This window comes from Lissotriton helveticus, chromosome 12, assembly GCF_964261635.1.
Source record: "Lissotriton helveticus chromosome 12, aLisHel1.1, whole genome shotgun sequence".
Classification (NCBI taxonomy): Eukaryota; Metazoa; Chordata; class Amphibia; order Caudata; family Salamandridae; genus Lissotriton; species Lissotriton helveticus.
This window is the reverse complement of record NC_136073.1, coordinates 789012351-789029315: the sequence shown is the minus strand read 5'-3', so window position 1 is coordinate 789029315 and position 16965 is coordinate 789012351. Positions and strand designations below refer to the sequence as shown.

The following is a 16965-nucleotide window of genomic DNA, read 5'->3' as shown; positions in this document are numbered from 1 at the left end:
TTTACTACTACAGTTTTTCAGGATGTCAAGTAAGAAGTCTTTGTTCAGGCCTTGCTCCTCCTGTGGGAAACTGCGTTTGTTTGAGAAGAACCCCCACCAAAAGTGTATTTACTGTTTATATCCCGAACACAAGGTGGCTGACTGCAAGTTCTGTAGAACTTTTCCTGCTAAAACTCTCAGGGACAGGGAAGGTCGTCTTCTTCTGTGGTTGAAGCGCCTTCAGGACAAAGACGCAGTTTTGTCAGATGCAGAGAGTTTCGAATCAGGTCCTTCAACTACTGTTTCCAAGCTTGGCAGTGTTCAGGAGTTGCCTTCTCCTTTTCTAAAGAAGAAAAAGCTGGCCTTATCAGTAGCCCAAGTTAAACCTACTACTACTGTGACTTCTGTGTCTACGCCCACGAGACCTGGCTCTCAGGCGTCATTTCCAGCCTCTACAAGTGTTGTTACACTTCAGTCAGCGCGGTCCGTCGACGATCTTTCCAACTACGAAATTGGCTGCTGTGGCTTCGTCGACGTTTTCAGTGACGACGACGTCTGCTTCGTCGTCGTCGATGATTGTCTCGTCGACGGCTTGCACGTCAACGAGAGCCTCAATCTCCACAGTCTCGTCGACGATCCCTATTATCTCGTCGGCGAAGAAGCTTCCGTCGACGAAGAAATCATCGTCGACGCTAAATGTCCCATCGACGAGCTCAAAGACGACGAAGGTCCCGTCGACACTGAAAGCTCCGTCGACCAGCTCGTCGACGGCTTGTATCCCGTCGACGAAGGCTTCGTCGACGAAGAAGATAACACCCAAGGATTCGTCTACGAAGTTCCCGTCGACGAAGGCTCCATCGACGGTTGTGGCAAAACACTCGTCGTCGACGAATACATCTACAAAATCACCGTTTCCAACAGCTGTGTCTACGTCATCATCGTCGATGGCTGCTCCAGGCAAAACATCTACGTCGACTAACTCATCGACGGCGACGGCTCCGTCTACGGCAGTTTTGCCTTTAAATTCTGGAACGCAGCAGGAAGGCGCAGCATCCACATCAGGATCAATGTCTTTCGCCACTATGCCCCTAGTGCCTTTGGACTCTTCAATTTCTCCAGTCATTACGGAGCCTTCCATGAGAGGTTTCCAGGATTCTGCACTCCAGTTGCCACCTCCAACTCTCCAACCACCTTCACCAATGTTTGCTACTGACCAGGAAACGGAATCCATTGCGGACGACAATGTTCTTGGTGATGCCCACAGTCCATCGGACTTGATTATTAAGTGTCAGGACACAAGTTCTGAAGATGGCGAGGAGGAGGACGATGACCAGCAGCAGGAACAATATGTACAGGTTCCAATGGCAACATTCCCTGTATCTCTGTTTTCCAACCTCCAGCATATGCTGGACGATTACAATAGGAGATTTCCTCCGACACCTCAGGGTACGCCGTGCCATGCTACATCGGAGACTACAGAGCCTACTCAGCATCAGCGGCAACCTTCAGAGCAGATGGCTCTTCCAGAAGGGCCCCGTCAACCTATCCCCACTGATTATCAACAAGATGTGGAGGATGAGACAGAGCCAGAAAGAGAGGAAGGAGAAGTTCCCCCGGATACGGATGATGACCAAGACCCGGATATGGCAGAATTCGATGACTATCGAATGCAAACGCCCTCTCCTCAGCCGGGAGACTCCGGTGATTCACCTCCGGTTGACATCGCTAGCTTCCATATATTGATGGATAAGGCGGCAGAGCGCTTCAAATTACCAAGAGCACAGCGAGAGGAAGACTGCTTTCTCTATGATTTTAAAAACCAGCCTTATAAACAGGTCCACACCATACCTATTATCGAGTTTGTGTGGAAGGAGGGAGTAAAAATCATGCACGCTCCTAACTCCTTACCTGCTCAACTCCCTCGGAGAAGAAATATAGGGCACCGACTGGTTCGCCCGCTTGCTTGCTCTCGCATCCTAAGCCGGATTCAGTAGTGACCCAAGCAGCGCAACGGCGAGCACGTAACCCTGCAACTCCTATCACTGCTCCACCTGATAGGGAGGGTCGACGTTTGGATGCGATTGGGAAGAAGTTTTCATCCATGGCGTCTACATCAGTCCGTGCCGCTAATGCATTGGCCATTTTAGGTCGTTTTGACCGACAAATGTGGTCAGACATTTCTGCGCTAGTCTCGTTAATTCCAGAGACATCCAGAGCGGAAGCGCACCAGATCCTTCAGGATGGCAGGACAACATCAGAAGAGATGATCGACTGTGCTGTGGACGTTGCGGGTACTGGTTTTCGTATCCTTGCCAGTGCTGCGGCTCTCCGACGTCAGGGTTGACTAAAATCCACGTCGTTTCGGCAGGAGGTCCAGTCGAAGATACTCGACATGTCGTATGACGGTGAGTCTCTCTTCGGCTCTCACATCGATGAGGCACTAGAATCGATAAAGAAAGACACTGATACGGCAAAATTGCTTGGATCCTTGCAATTCAAAAAGCAGCCTTTTCGTGGTGCACGTGGACGAGGCACTTCTTCCAGCACTTTTCGAGGAGGACAGTCCCAGTACCGCCAGTACAATCAAGGAAACCAGCGTTACTCCAACCAGCAGTCAACTCGTCAGCAGCAGTCAAGGCCCTATAGAGGAAAATCTAACTATAGGGGCTCCAACATCAAGCGTCAATGACTTTCAAGTTCCGCAGAGAGTTGGAGGGCGAATCTCGCAGTTTTATTCCCAGTGGTCCATGATAACATCGGACCAATGGGTATTAGACATTGTACACAGGGGTCATGCCTTGGAGTTCACAGAGATTCCTCCAAATTCTCCACCATCAGGCCCGCCACCTCCCCATCTCGAGGAACTACAACATCAGGTTCGTCTTCTGGTAGAAAAGGGTGCAGTCGAAGTGGTTCCTGTATCTCAGCGAGGGAAAGGTTTCTACTCACGGTTTTTCCTCATTCTCAAGAAGACGGGAGAGTGGCGGCCCATTCTAGATTTGAGAGCTCTCAATTTGTTCTTAAACCAACAATCTTTCCGCATGCTGACGCTATCAGAAGTCTTGCGACTTCTCTCCAGCGGAGATTTTCTAACAACAATAGACCTGCAAGACGCCTATATTCATGTGCCAATACTCCATCGGCATCGTCAGTTCTTGAGGTTCAAGGTGGGTCACACACACTATCAGTTCAGGGTGTTACCCTTTGGCCTACGATCAGCACCTCGGGTCTTCACGAAAGTTTTGGCTCCGGTCATGGCTCATCTGCGTCTTCAGGGAGTTCAGATCTTTCCTTATCTGGACGATTGTCTTCTAAAATCCCAATCTCCGATACAGCTGGCTCACGACACACGTCTATGTCAGCAGACGTTCGAGTCACTGGGGTTAACCATCAATATGGAGAAGTCACATTTTGCACCGCTGCAAAGAAGAAACTTCCTGGGAGCAATTCTAGACACGGACCTGTCAAAAGCCTTCATCTCCCTCGAACGTCATCAAAAGATAGTCCGTCTGGTCTCTCTCATCCGGTCAAAGCAGTCAGTTTCTGTGCGGACGTTAAAGTCGTTTCTGGGGATGGCATCGTCCTGTATCGGACTGATCCCAAATTGCAGGTTACGCACTCGTCCTATACAGGAAGAATTGGACCTGCAATGGCGCCAGGTGTCGGGGTCTTTCAACGACCTGGTGAGGGTAACGTCTCGCATGAAGAACAGTTTGCTTTGGTGGGTACAACCATCCAATCTGGACGGAGGAACTTCGTTTCTAGCCCAGTCTCCGGATCTGACGTTGACTACAGATGCGTCCATGGAGGGTTGGGGCGCTCATCTTCAGGACCTTTCCATCAAAGGCAAATGGACGGCGACACAACGAACCTGGCATATCAATCGGCTGGAGTTGATGGCGATCTTCCTAGCGCTCAGATCATTCTTGCCCGTAGTGCAGGGGGAGTCGGTGCTGGTTCAGACAGACAACACCACCAGCATGCACTACATGAACAAACAGGGCGGCACAAGATCTCAGCCACTGTCTCGACTGGCTCAAAGGATTTGGGACTGGGCTCTTCGTCATCAAATTTCGTTAACGGCGGTCCATCTGCCGGGGGTATCCAACATCCTTGTGGATTCTTTGAGCAGGTCCACGTCATCCACTCACGAGTGGGAGATACATCAGCCAACTCTAGACCTGGTTTTCCGCCGTTGGGGTCGTCCCATGATAGACCTCTTTGCAACCCCAGTAAATCGGAAGTGCCGATCCTTCGCAAGCTGGCATCCCCACCCAGAGTCCAGCGGAAATGCCCTTCTCATGGATTGGAACGGACTGTTTGCTTATGCATTTCCACCGATCCCGTTGGTGCCGAGGACGTTGTGGAAGATGCGCAGGCAACCCTGCCACTTAATACTGATCGCCCCTCGTTGGCCCAGACAGGCATGGTTCTCAGAACTGCTTCTGTTATCCCAATGCGCACCCATTCATCTGCATCCACGTCCAGACCTCCTGACGATGGACGGAGGTCAAATTTGCCATCCAGACCCATCCACGCTTCAATTATGGGCATGGAACCTGAATACGTCGAATTTGCAAATTTAGATATGCCCCAAGGATGCAGAGACATTCTAGCGTCTGCTAGAGCTCCATCAACCATCAAAACGTACAAGCTAAAATGGAAGCGTTTTTGTCATTGGTGCGCTGCATCCGATATCCATCCAATCAATTCCACTCCGGAGCAGCTTTTGCCTTTCTTTCTGAGCCTCGCTCAGTCTGGTCTCTCTCATGCCACCTTGAGAGTTTTTCTAGCAGCTATTTCGCGCTTTCGACACGATGGTTCAACGTCTCTCTGTTCATCCAGAATAATCCGACAGTTCTTTAAAGGTCTCTTCAGAAAGTTTCCTCCTGTTAGGCGCCCTCCTCCGGCATGGCACCTCAACGTGGTGTTGTCACAGCGTATGAAGCCTCCTTTTGAGCCAATTCACAGAGCAGACATCAAGTTTCTTACCTGGAAGGTTGCATTACTTTTGGCCTTAACATCTTCTCGTCGTGTAAGTGATCTTCACGCTTTCACGATCAAGCCTCCGTATTTGCAATTTAAGCCCGATGGAGTGTCACTTCGTACCAATTCTTCTTTTTTGCCGAAAGTACCTACTGATTTCCATTTGAACGAACCTGTCTTCTTAAAGACTTTTTTCCCGGATCCAAGATCTCCGGCAGAACAACGATTACATTCTTTAGACATCAAACGTTGCCTAAAATTTTACATTTCAAGGACTACCCCTTTCCGTAAATCCGATCAACTGTTTGTAGCATATGGACGGATGCGGAGGGGACACTCAGTGACAAAACAAACAGTTGCAAGATGGCTCTCAGCAGCCATATCCTTTTGTCACCAGCAAGCTGGCAAGCCTTTACAATGTTCAGTGAAGGCACATTCGATGAGACCGATGGCGTCATCCACCGCTTTGTTTGCTGGGGTGCCTCTACACCAGATTCGCCGGGCGGCGACATGGTCCAGCCGGCACACCTTTACCAGAAATTACTGTTTGGAGGCCATCAACGAAGCGGATACCGCAGTGGGGCAAGCAGTGCTTCGTCATCTTTTTAAATAAGGTGAGCCTCTGTTCCCTCCTCCTTTTCTTTCTGTGATTGCTATATGCTTTTAAGCTGTATGTTTTTGTCTTCAAGTTTGGAGAATGTGTCTAGCAATCCCAGTTCTAAGGAGTTTACTGCTATCTATTCTATTCAAGCGTGTGAATCTATGAAAGACACCCCTAATACTGGAGAAGAACAATTGTTACTTAACTGTAAACAGGTGGTTCTCCAGTATTGGTGTCTTTCATAGATTCACATGCGACCCACCCGTCCTCCCCTCAGAGGCTCTCTTCTCCTCATGCACTCTACTTCTCTTTGGTGCTACGAAAATCTGAGGACTGGAGCTTCTGAGGAGAAGGTTCTAGAGGGTGCTTGAGCCTGATTGGCTGCAGTTTGGACTAACATAATGACACTGATATGTTACAAATGAGTTTTTCTCTTTATAATGCATTCCTATGTAGGAACCATTGTAGAGGTTTTTTCAGTGTGTATTATCTCTATTTTATTATGTATTATGTTATTACATATATATATATTAGCATTATTGCTATCTTTATGTACCGTGGGACTCCCACTTCGACGACGGGGAATATTCAAGCATGTGAATCTATGAAAGACACCAATACTGGAGAACCACCTGTTTACAGGTAAGTAACAATTGTTCATTTTCAATCCCATTAATTTTCCTCTTTACCCATCTCTACCAGCCCTTTATTGTTCCTCGCCCTCCACATAGCTTCTTTCTGTATCCGTGTTGTCTCCTTGCATGCTTCCTTCTTGCCCTACACCTGCTCTTCCATTTCCTGTGAAGGCGTGTTGCCATAGGTTCTGTCTTTCGCCCAATATTTATGACAACTACCCTTAGGGTGCTCCTGGGAACATCTTTTTGGGCCTTGTTAGGCCCAGAGAGTAAACTTGTACCAATCACTGCATTCCCTCTCTCACATTACCCCTTCCTAGAAACAACAGTGACAAAAAGCACCAGGGCCGAGAAAGGTTGGGGCGTACCACGTCTTGGGCCCACATGCCTGAAAGGTGTCCCATCTGTCTGATTTGGTTCTTGAGTGCACATAGAAGGACAGGGAGACAAGATACTCTCACTGACACACCAAACATACACATACCACAAATCAAATGATCACTGCACCTCACCACTTCTTTTAAAACAATATAACTTCACATCACGCAATCCGATACCATGCAACACCAAACTAGTCTAAATTATAAAATATTCCACTTCATTGTTCACATAACACTAGATCACAACATTACATCTCAACACAATGTATCCACCACAGGAATCAGCTGCAAACCACCTATCATATCTTCTAAAAACACAACAGGGCCAGTTGGTTTGCACCCCAGTTCTGATGGTATTGGAACTGAAATTGGGTACGAATAGGCATAACAACACACCGGTTCAATTTCAGCTACTTTGATTAACATTAAAGACTTTTAAACTTGTCGGCACTTACAGAAATCTGCATTTTGAAGACTTCATGTAGAGAGATGAACTAGCTAAGCCATATTATGCACCATCATAATCACAGAAGACTACATGCTTCTATAACAGCGTGACAAAATGGATTTATGTCAGCATATGAAGGACTCAAATATTGCTATACAAAAATATTGTGGCCTAAATATTGAGAACCAAAATGTTGTAAAGACAAATATATAAATAGATAAGTATAGATATATGTATTGTAGAATATATTTATGGTCTAGCTCATATATCTGGAGTTTACTGTAGTTAACATATACATTTATTTATATACTTACCTTCGTAGTAGTTTGTATTCAGGTTTTTGTCCACACTTTTTTGTTTCACAATATTTCGTGCATAGCATTCTGGTTGTACACCCTAAATATTACATAGCTCTTTGTACATATTCATTAATTCCTGTATCTATGCAATAAAAAGATATCCTGTTGCATACACCCGTTAGTGCTTTTCAGTCCTTTTTCCTAAGTCCTATGGTGATAATGTTACTCTTCCAGATGCCTGTTTATGTCATGGGACTCACCAGCAGACTGACCCCCTTCTCGTTCAGCAATTCCAAACCGCGGCTGAAGTTCTACTGGTCTATTAGTAAACGGGATGTCCTAGATCTGGAGGCCAGACATGCAGAGGTAAGCAGTCTTCTTCTTAACTGTGGCATCCTAATATCCCAATCTGGGATTTTATATGCTTGTGTTTTTACATCTGTGGTTTTTACATCAATAGAACAGTGGTCAGCATCCCACTCTGCCAATTGGGAGATGGTTTTCAGTTTGCTGATGGGGGACCACCATCCCCATTCCAAGATGAAAGGAGAATGAAAGGGTTAATGGAAGGACAGTCCTTAACAGATCCTGGAGAATCAATAACAAGGTGAAATCAGTAATGGAATGAATCACAAAATGTTCAAATATCACCATCCTGGCAAGAAGCAGCAGTGAGAAAGTCAGGTGTATGAAAATATGAACACAGCCAATGACGGCGCCATGAGAGACCAACAAAAGGGATCCCTGTTCGGTCTGCGCTACATATATTGACTGCAACAAAAGAGGGAAGATAATACTCTGTAGTCCTTTAACTAGAGACAGTGGGAATCCAGAGTGAGCTCCTGTAAAGCAAATGAGGCAAAACGATTACTATGCAGGGATGCCAGGCGTGCCAACATCCAGAGATAACCAGATATCTATTATATTAGATTAGGCCCAGGGCAAAATCACCTGGGAGGCTTCCAGAAGTACCTATGCCAAATGTCTTGCCCCCTAATGCGAACTGATCTTTACCCAGATTCCAGCAGGAACAATGGAGAGTAGAAGATATTATTCTTTGTCCTAGACCTTCTGAGTACCGTGGCTACATAATTCTTCAAATAAAATGTTGCGTTCTGGTGTGCAGTCCATCAAAGACAGCAAGTAGCCAATATTTGTACTAGTCATTCGTAGAACTTGGGGAATGCACTTGACCCAGCCGTTCCCAATAGTACGTTGGAGCTGCGACTTGAGTTAAGGGCAAGTCTTGCCTTTCAATAGTGCTCTCTCTTCAATAAAAAGGAGTTGAGTGCTGGTGCAGTTATTTCTGGAATGAATTGACACACCTCAGCCAATGGAACCCTATGCCAAGATGTAATCGAAAGATCCCCTTTATCACTCTTTGGCTTGAAAAGATTATGGCCACCTGGGCTGCAAGGCTCTTGTGGATCCAAGGTGATTAATTTATTTGTGGCAAACCCCACTCAGGCATCGGTCCTGGAGGATTGTGCTTTTCCTCCCAGCCAAAATCCAAATCCTCCCCTAATGGCTAGTACAGATTCCTCTTCTTCCGAGGCAGGACCCGGTAGAAGGATTTTCTCTTTGTTTGTTCCAGCCTAGTTGTGTAACAGCTTCCAGAGTCCTGGTCAAACACCACAGTAAGATTTAATACAAGAGCCTTGTCCTAGAAAGGAAAAGTGAATTTATAAAGAGCTTTAAACCTGAGGGTATCTAAGCGCTATGCCCGAAAAAACAGAGCTCCTAAGCACAGAAAATCCAGAGAGCCTATGATGAGAAAAGTCGTGTTTTACGATTTCTTGAATGAGGCAAAGGAGTAAACTCTAGCGATGTGGGCAAGCAGGGAATTCCATAACTTGGCAGCAGCCATCTGACTTTCCGGAACCTGGCCATGGAGTCTTTGCTAGCTGAAGACGATTTGAATGATGTGACGGAGTACACCAGCTGAAGAGGGAGGAGAGATGTTTGTACCCTTTGTGATGGAGAGCGAGGAAGACTAGACGGAGAGCCTTAAAAACAATGCGCTTCCTCACAGGAAGCCAATGCAGAGCTCTAATGCCATCTCTGACTGACACTCATAAGAATAAGGCGTGCAGTTGCATTTTGCACCAGTTGTAGCTTGTTAAGTGAGGAGGCATTAATATTCAGATAGAGTGCATTGCAGTAATGAGTCTGGAGTAGCCTAAAGCTATGTCCACTGAGTGACACAATTCAACTGGAATAAAAGAAAAGACCTTCCTAAGAGTACTGCTTATGTGAAAGCAGGTACTCGTGATATGATTGACGTGTGAGTCAAAGTTCAGGGAAGTGTTGAAGATTACTCCAAGATTTTTGGCCACATTCCTTAGGCCACCAACAGCAGGACCAGATGGATTCATGTGCACCAAATGCCAGAACCTCAGTTTTTTTCTGTGTTGAGTCTAAGAACAATTTCTTTTATCCAGATGTTAATTGTGGTCATGCAGAGATTTAACTTGTTAGCTAATGAGGGCAAGTTGTCAGAGATGGATACAATAATCTGTGTGTCGTCATCATATGAAGGTGCTTGAAAACCACATGAACGTAATAGTTCAGCGAGGGCATTTAATGGGAAGTCAAGTAAAATTGCATAGTTTAGATACATAGCACATATATGAGGCTAGTTTAGCAAAACCCTTTACTTATGGGGTTGGTTTGTGCAGGAGGCTGCCATGTGAGGGTTTAAGGGTTGCTGCCGATCCAGAGTGGAATACTAGCCTGGCTGGCTCACCACCCAATGTCATTGGTAGATTGGAACTCCTTTCAAAAACAAAGGTACCGTTAGTGTTCACCAATATCATCAAGCATGAAGAATAAGACAAATGTGCACACGAATATGAAAAATGTCAGGATTGCCTGAAGTCACTCGCAACATAGCCGTTATCTTATTAAGGCCGAACATGTTGCAGTTTAGTAGACGAGAATTTTTATAAACAAGGTATACTCAGACAAGGTAGCAAAGCCAGTGAAAAAGTAGTTTACTCCAGATATCACTCATACTTCCTAAAGGAGGTACAGGATTGGGGATGTGGATGTCTCCAGTTGGCAGTCTCCACCAACACAGCAAGACCCCCACTAGATTCAGTGGTAAGCAAGGGAACAGACCCTTGATCTAGTGCAGGGACTCCATTCAACTCATAGTTGAAATATAGAGGCATGGTCAATGAGTGCCAGGCAGTTGATTATCAGGATTAATAATGATTGGACTGTTGTCTTTTCTCTGCCATTAACTTATGGTGTAAACCTCAGCTATAGTTTAGATGATTAGTGTACCATTTATGATTTGGAATCTCAGCTGACATCACATTGTTGTGGAGGAGGTAGTGCCAAATCTAGGTTTGTCTGCTGTTATGATGACATTTTTTCCTTGAAATGGCTCCCGCATTCTGGGAGCTGGTTGAGGGAAAAAACCTCAAACACAGGTTTCGTGTTGTCATGGTGGCATGGCTGGAGCTCCTCACATAGATGATCTTTTGCAAGTATAGCAGCAGGCTCAGTGTCTCCATTATTGGGTGGACCGTCTTCCCCTGCTAAGGTGGGTGGATGTGGTATGCACTACTTTTTGGTAGAGGTCTTCTTACGGTTCAGCTCTAAATGAAGGCTAGGGAAATTATTGTTAATAGCAAAACTGCATTACCAGTTTGAGATGCAGAAATATCATTGTGCATGAGGAGTTTGTAAATAAATGGATCAGGAATGTTGAAAGGCTTGAGTTAAGATACTTACTTAACTTTAATTTGATGCGTGGCTGTGTTTCTCCACCACAGCGAAATCGGTACGATTGGCATAAGAGCTGAACTGTTGGAAAAAACTTTCCAGCTTTAGGATTTCTAGGAATCAAATAAAAGCATAGTCCTTTTGACAATGGGGACACCAGTAAACCCCTTGAGTCAACAGCCTCCTGACCAAGAACAAGTTTCTCTCAACATTACTCGCTAAATATGGAATATCTATATAGTGCGCATCCTATGTCATTTATCCAGGTTGCCAAACTTGGTAGGACAATGATCGTGGCTGTGAGAAGTTGGCCTGATATGCAGTGCTCACTATTCTAGTGAACACTATGTATCAGTCCAAACAACCCTTATTGATGTTTGGTTGTAAGTCAACCTGATAGACCAGCTATCCTAGTAGCATGGACACGTGCAGTCTTTAGGCTAAACTCTAGAGGGCGTGTTAAGCCAGCTGTTTTACCATCACATATACCCCTTGAACACCAAGTGAAAGGACACCACACAAGTTGTTATGAAAAATAAAGTATATTTATTTATAACAAGACTACCCTGGCTCTTTATGAGAAAGGGAGCTAAGCACACAACAAAACTCTTAAAGAAATACTTAAAGTCGCACAATTTACACAAATGCCCGAGGGGCACGAAAAACCATATACTATACAAGTGGAATGCGAAATACTAGCAGGTAAGTAACTATTCTCATAGGCTTTAGAATCGCTAGGACTGGACTACTGAACCTTTAGATTTCAAGCAGGAGGCCTAGGGACGTCGTGTGCAGAGTGGGAACTCTCACGCGTAAGGCGGGAAAAAGTCTATGGAGGCTAGTAAAAGCAAAGTTAGTGTTTTCGGGCGAACCCGACTAGGTAGGTCAAAAACGAAAGTGGATCTAGACACTTAGAGAGTTGGTCTACGCTGGAGCACCGGAGTACTCGGTTTACCTAGCCCAGGGGCTGCGGCTGCATAGGGTTCAAATGTCGTCGGGTTTCTTTGTTGATGAACCAGGAGCCTGAAGAAAGAAGTTGCTGGCAGGCGACCAGTGAAGAAGTTCTTGGGGATCCAAGCCTGGATCGGGAAGAGGAGACCTGTAAGCAGAGGGGACCAAGTTCTGAATCACTAGCCAGTGACTTAGGTGGGCACCAGAGTGGCACCGGGCGAAGTCACCTCAACCAGGTGAGTGGGCGCTGCTGGGCTGTGCAGTCTCTCGGACCAGGAGGCGTTGTCGGCGACCAGGATGGAGGTGCGAGCTGTCCCACGAAGATATCTGCTGTCGACGTCACTGGACCCAGGATTGGGGCAACAAGTCTTGGCAAATGCAAGCCCACGCGGTGGACTTAAAATGGCGTCTGGAGTGGACCAGGAGGGTCCAGGGTGCTCCTCTGTTGGAGGGGAGCAAGGGCCAGTCTGGAGCAACCAGACCAGCGGTGTTTGTCGTCGAAATTCGTCGCCAGGGGGTCACTAGCCAACGGGCAAGCGACCTGGACAACGCGGTGAGCAGCAAAGAGCAGAAGGGCCCCACGCAGATCTCGTGGATGCAGGGGAGCTGAACTTCGGTGCTGGAGCTGCTCAGGGTTGGGGCTTCTCTTACCCCAAAGCACTCGGTCGAGGGTCACTCGGGAGTCGTGCTGGTCAAGCGTCGTGCAGTCTTGGAAGATGGCCGGTCCCTCGAGGTCTCGTCACACCCACGAATCACAGCTGGGCTGATGATGCAGGTAGAGGTCAGAGGTGCCAGGGAAGCCGGTTCTCGTTGAGCTGGGCAGTCTTGATCCGGTGAGGAGACTTACAGCAGACCGCGATGCTTGGTTGGTGCCTGCTGCTGCAGGGTGACTACTCCTTAGTCACAAGGGAGAAATCTTAGGAAGAAGTCTTGAGTTCCTTTCGTGGAAAGTAGTTTCAGGATTCAAAGATGATCTAATTTGGAAGGGGGCCTGCTCCTACCTTTATCCTGCAAAAGGGGGCTGGCACGCGACTAAGTCCTGCCCTATGGGTGGGACTAGGAAGGGGGGTGGTTACACCCCTCTCCCGTGCCGGGCTTTCCCCAGCTCAGGGGCTGGTGTGCCCCTGGAACTGGTTCAAGCCGGCCTATGCACAGTGAGCACCGGGGTGCCACTTGCAGTCACCTTCCTCTAAAGCCCTGCCTACCTAGAATACACAAAATCCTGTCTGGGACGGTGCTGGCACCGCCCCTGGCAGGAAACCCTTTGTCCTTGCCTCCTGTGCTGGGAGGACTCCCAGCAGCAGGAGGGCAGACTTGTGTCTAGGTGGCAGCATCCATCTTGTGGAGCTGAGGCTATGTCTGACTTTAACCGGGGTTACAGGTTACATACATGTCGTGTCCCTCTAGAAGGGTGGAATGCTAACCCCGTCGCCAGAATTGGCGAGGGGTTAGTATTCCAATTCGTATGACACCTTACTCGGCATGTTTTGATAAAGCGATACCAGAGTTGGCATATAACCGCAAGGATTATAATGCACTTAAGAGTATATGGTATGCGTTATCATGGAACAGCTATTAGGACTTGGTTCCGCAAGCTGCAAACGGGCTCAGCTCATGCCAGAGCACCATTTCACATTATTCCAAGCACTCTGCCTTCAGGATTGTTAAGGCCTGCCATAGGAGTGACTGATAGGAATACATGTGTCCATTTTAGGGTTAGATATAGGTATACTATATCTAAAGCAAAGGGTGATTACACCACCTTGCCCCAGCTGTCGTGCAGCCAGTTGTGTCAGATTTGGATGGCCAGCCAGGGGTGGCATGATACATGCTGCAGCCCCTGGTAGGCCCTGGGTACACCTATGCCCTGGGTACCTAAGGTACACTGTACAGGGACTGATAAGGTGACTCAGTATCCAATTAGATATGTACCTAAGATACATGGAATCCATTTTAACAGAGAGAGCAGTGGGCCTGGGGTCCTGAATAGCAGGGCCCCAGGTCAACTAAGTCAGAAAACCAGCAAAACACCAGGCAAAAAGTTGGGGGCAACCATAGTCAGGATCTACCTTCCTACAGTGGCGAACTAGAGTGTTACTAATTTCTATCCTGCCTTTTGAAAATAGGTAAACTATATTCCTCGGGTAAGAAGCCCACTGCCACTAACTCTGGTGTTACCAGTAATGCAAGGAGATAAATGGTCACTCCTGAGCATGAATCAGTATGGAAACCTCACTGCGCTGCCCCTACTTTATGTTTGCATGGTTTTCTACCTGTTTAGGTCAGGATATTTCACTTCTTCTGATTTTGCCCTTCTACCATCTTTCGGAAAACTGTAACAGTGATAGACCTGAGACATAAGCCTGACATTTTCAATGTCCCTCCTAGGGCGTTCTGACATTCTTAAAATGATTTCTCCTCTGTGCCTACTATAACAGCTGCAACACTACCCTTTCCGAGTGGAGAAGGCTTTTTTAATTAAACCAAATGCATTGATTAGGACACTTTTATGGGGAGGGGGGTCTCCCCTGAATATCCCTGGAGAAATACTTTTAGCCAGTCTTTGACAGAGGGTCAGCTTCTGCTGAAATTCTTTTGTATTACAGGGTGGCATGCTTACTCATAACAAACGAATGGTGATTTGAGGGCTTTGACGACCTGGCGTACGTGACGGAGGGATGGGTTGTTGCAAGCTCGCACATTTGTTCTGCGGGGGGGGGGGGGACCCTCTGCTGATCTTGCCTTCTGCCACGCCTGTGGCATTGGTGGTCTGGACTGTTGCTTCGAAATCCATGGGATGTGCGTGTGGGCTAACACTGGAAAATCCACTGTGGCAGAGTAACAGACTCCCACAGGTCGTGGCCCTTTGAGGTTTTTTTGCTTGGGATATCATAGGCATCTCTACGTTGGGAGTTGTGATGCATAATGGGTCACTAAAGTCCTTTCAAATTTTACAAACAGAATATGATATGCAACACACACATTTCTTTCAGTACCTCCAGCTCAGCACCATCATGCACTCTTACTGACCATACAGTCCGAGAAAAACATCCCTGAATAATCCCCACTTGAAGCGAAAATTCTCCTTACAAACATCTAACACCATGAATTATCTGACATGTAAAATGCTTCTCTGCAATTTGCCAGATCTGATGGCAGAGGTGGGGGTGGTGTGGGAGGAGGACTTGGGACCAATGGAAAACTAGGATTGGTGGGTGGTGGTGGAGGCCCCTAAAGAGGCGGTAATAGCCTCCCAGTTTTGACTGATGCAGCTTAAGCTGCTTCATTGCAAATATCTTACTAGAGCGAGGCTGCACCACATGGGACTGATAGCTACAGGGAATTGTCTGCTGTGTGATGACCCACAGGTAGATTTAACCCATATGTTCTGGCACTGCCCGCACTTTTTGAATGGATTACTGAGACTTCTGTAGAGAGTGTGGGCTTAAGCATTCCCACGAGCTCAAACTTATCCTTCTCCATACTACAGATGTCTTAGAGGGTAACGGGTATCAGAGAGCATTGATAAGGTTAGGGCTGATCATTGCAAAACAAGACATTTTGGAAGCCTGGAAAGACACTGAAGCTCCCTCCATCAAGCAATGAGCCAAGGGCAGGTATTTTTGCATGGGATTGGAACTCCTGATTTACCTATCAAGAGGGTGCTCCAGAAACACCATAAGGTGTGGAAGGATTGGGCTGGGTACAGAGGTATATAACTGGAGCCCGGCCCATGTAGGCCATGGTCCATTCTTGGAGATATGCGAACACATGGCTCAGAAGTACATAATTTACACATGGGGTTAGGGATTTGGGGTTTTCCATGCAGTCATGTGTTGTTTCACTATGTTTGAACAACGTTGCCTTGATGTTTAGCGGCTCTGTTGTAACAGTGATGCCGTCTCTTGTGCCTTTCTGTTTTAATGCTATGCACCATTTTTGGGAGCTGTTTGATAAAATCAATAGAAATGTTGAAAAATTAGAAGTTAGAACTCTTATGGAAGACAAAGAGCAAACAGAATATTTTCAGAGTGAAACTACATTTCAATGATTAAGAAAACATAACATAAAGAAAAACCTAAAAGCAGTAAAGAAGAGAAAATACAATGAAATGGGACAATTTTCTCACAGAAAAAGAAAAGCACCCTTAGAGTTCTGGGAGACTACCATTTTAGGCAGAGAAGATTCCAAGTGAAACACATGCATCTCCAGAGATACTCATTCTGTATGTCCAAATGCCTGTGGTCGAGCAAAGCCTTTAAGCGAATAGCTTAATAGAAGACTATGAATGCTGAGTAGGATAATGCCATTGGCACTCCAGGTAAAGTATTAAAGCGTTTCAATTAATAAAATACAATCTAAAAGTGCAAAAGCTACCACACCAGGAGTTTTGCAATCATTACAGAGCATCTGATGAGTTAGCTTAGTCTACACACGAGCAAGGCGCCCAGTACTTTTCAAAACAAAACTTTCAGAAGCTTAGGCTTGCACACTGCAGAAGATATGCCAACATATAACAATCATTCCCAGAGCTCAGGTGTTTCAGAATGCAAATAATGCTGCTACTGTCAGATTGATGTGTTCAACTTTCAAACTTTCAGTGCTCTCCAGTTAGAATAGGGGTCTCACAAACGTAAAGAGCTGCATTACAAAGTACTCCAGAGGCAACAACGTGTTGTCTTTAAGTGCAGGGATTGTTGTCAGTGATATATTTGAAGTGGGATCCACACTTTAGCCGTTGAAACTCCAGATTTTACACTTAACTAAAGTTGGTTTAACATACAAGTGGAAAAGGTGCATAGTAGCCATTTCTGTTACCAAAACAGGGGACCATAAAAGCACTGCAGGTTGATGAATGTGGGCACAAACCTTGCATATCAGATCTGTGTCCTACTTCATCATGTTTTGCCTAATGTACAGCAGGACTCTGAGGGTGCATAACTGCAACACAGAC

General features: G+C 46.3%; 1 protein-coding gene across 1 annotated transcript in view; it reads left to right on the top strand.

The window, feature by feature from the left end:
- NUP210L (nucleoporin 210 like) overlaps window positions 1–16965 on the top strand; it is a 444253-nt gene that overhangs the window by 282687 nt on the left and 144601 nt on the right. The window contains exon 26 of the mRNA XM_078668895.1: window positions 7563–7694. Coding sequence (XP_078525021.1) covers window positions 7563–7694 — 132 coding nt within the window. The remainder of the gene's footprint in view (window positions 1–7562; window positions 7695–16965) is intronic.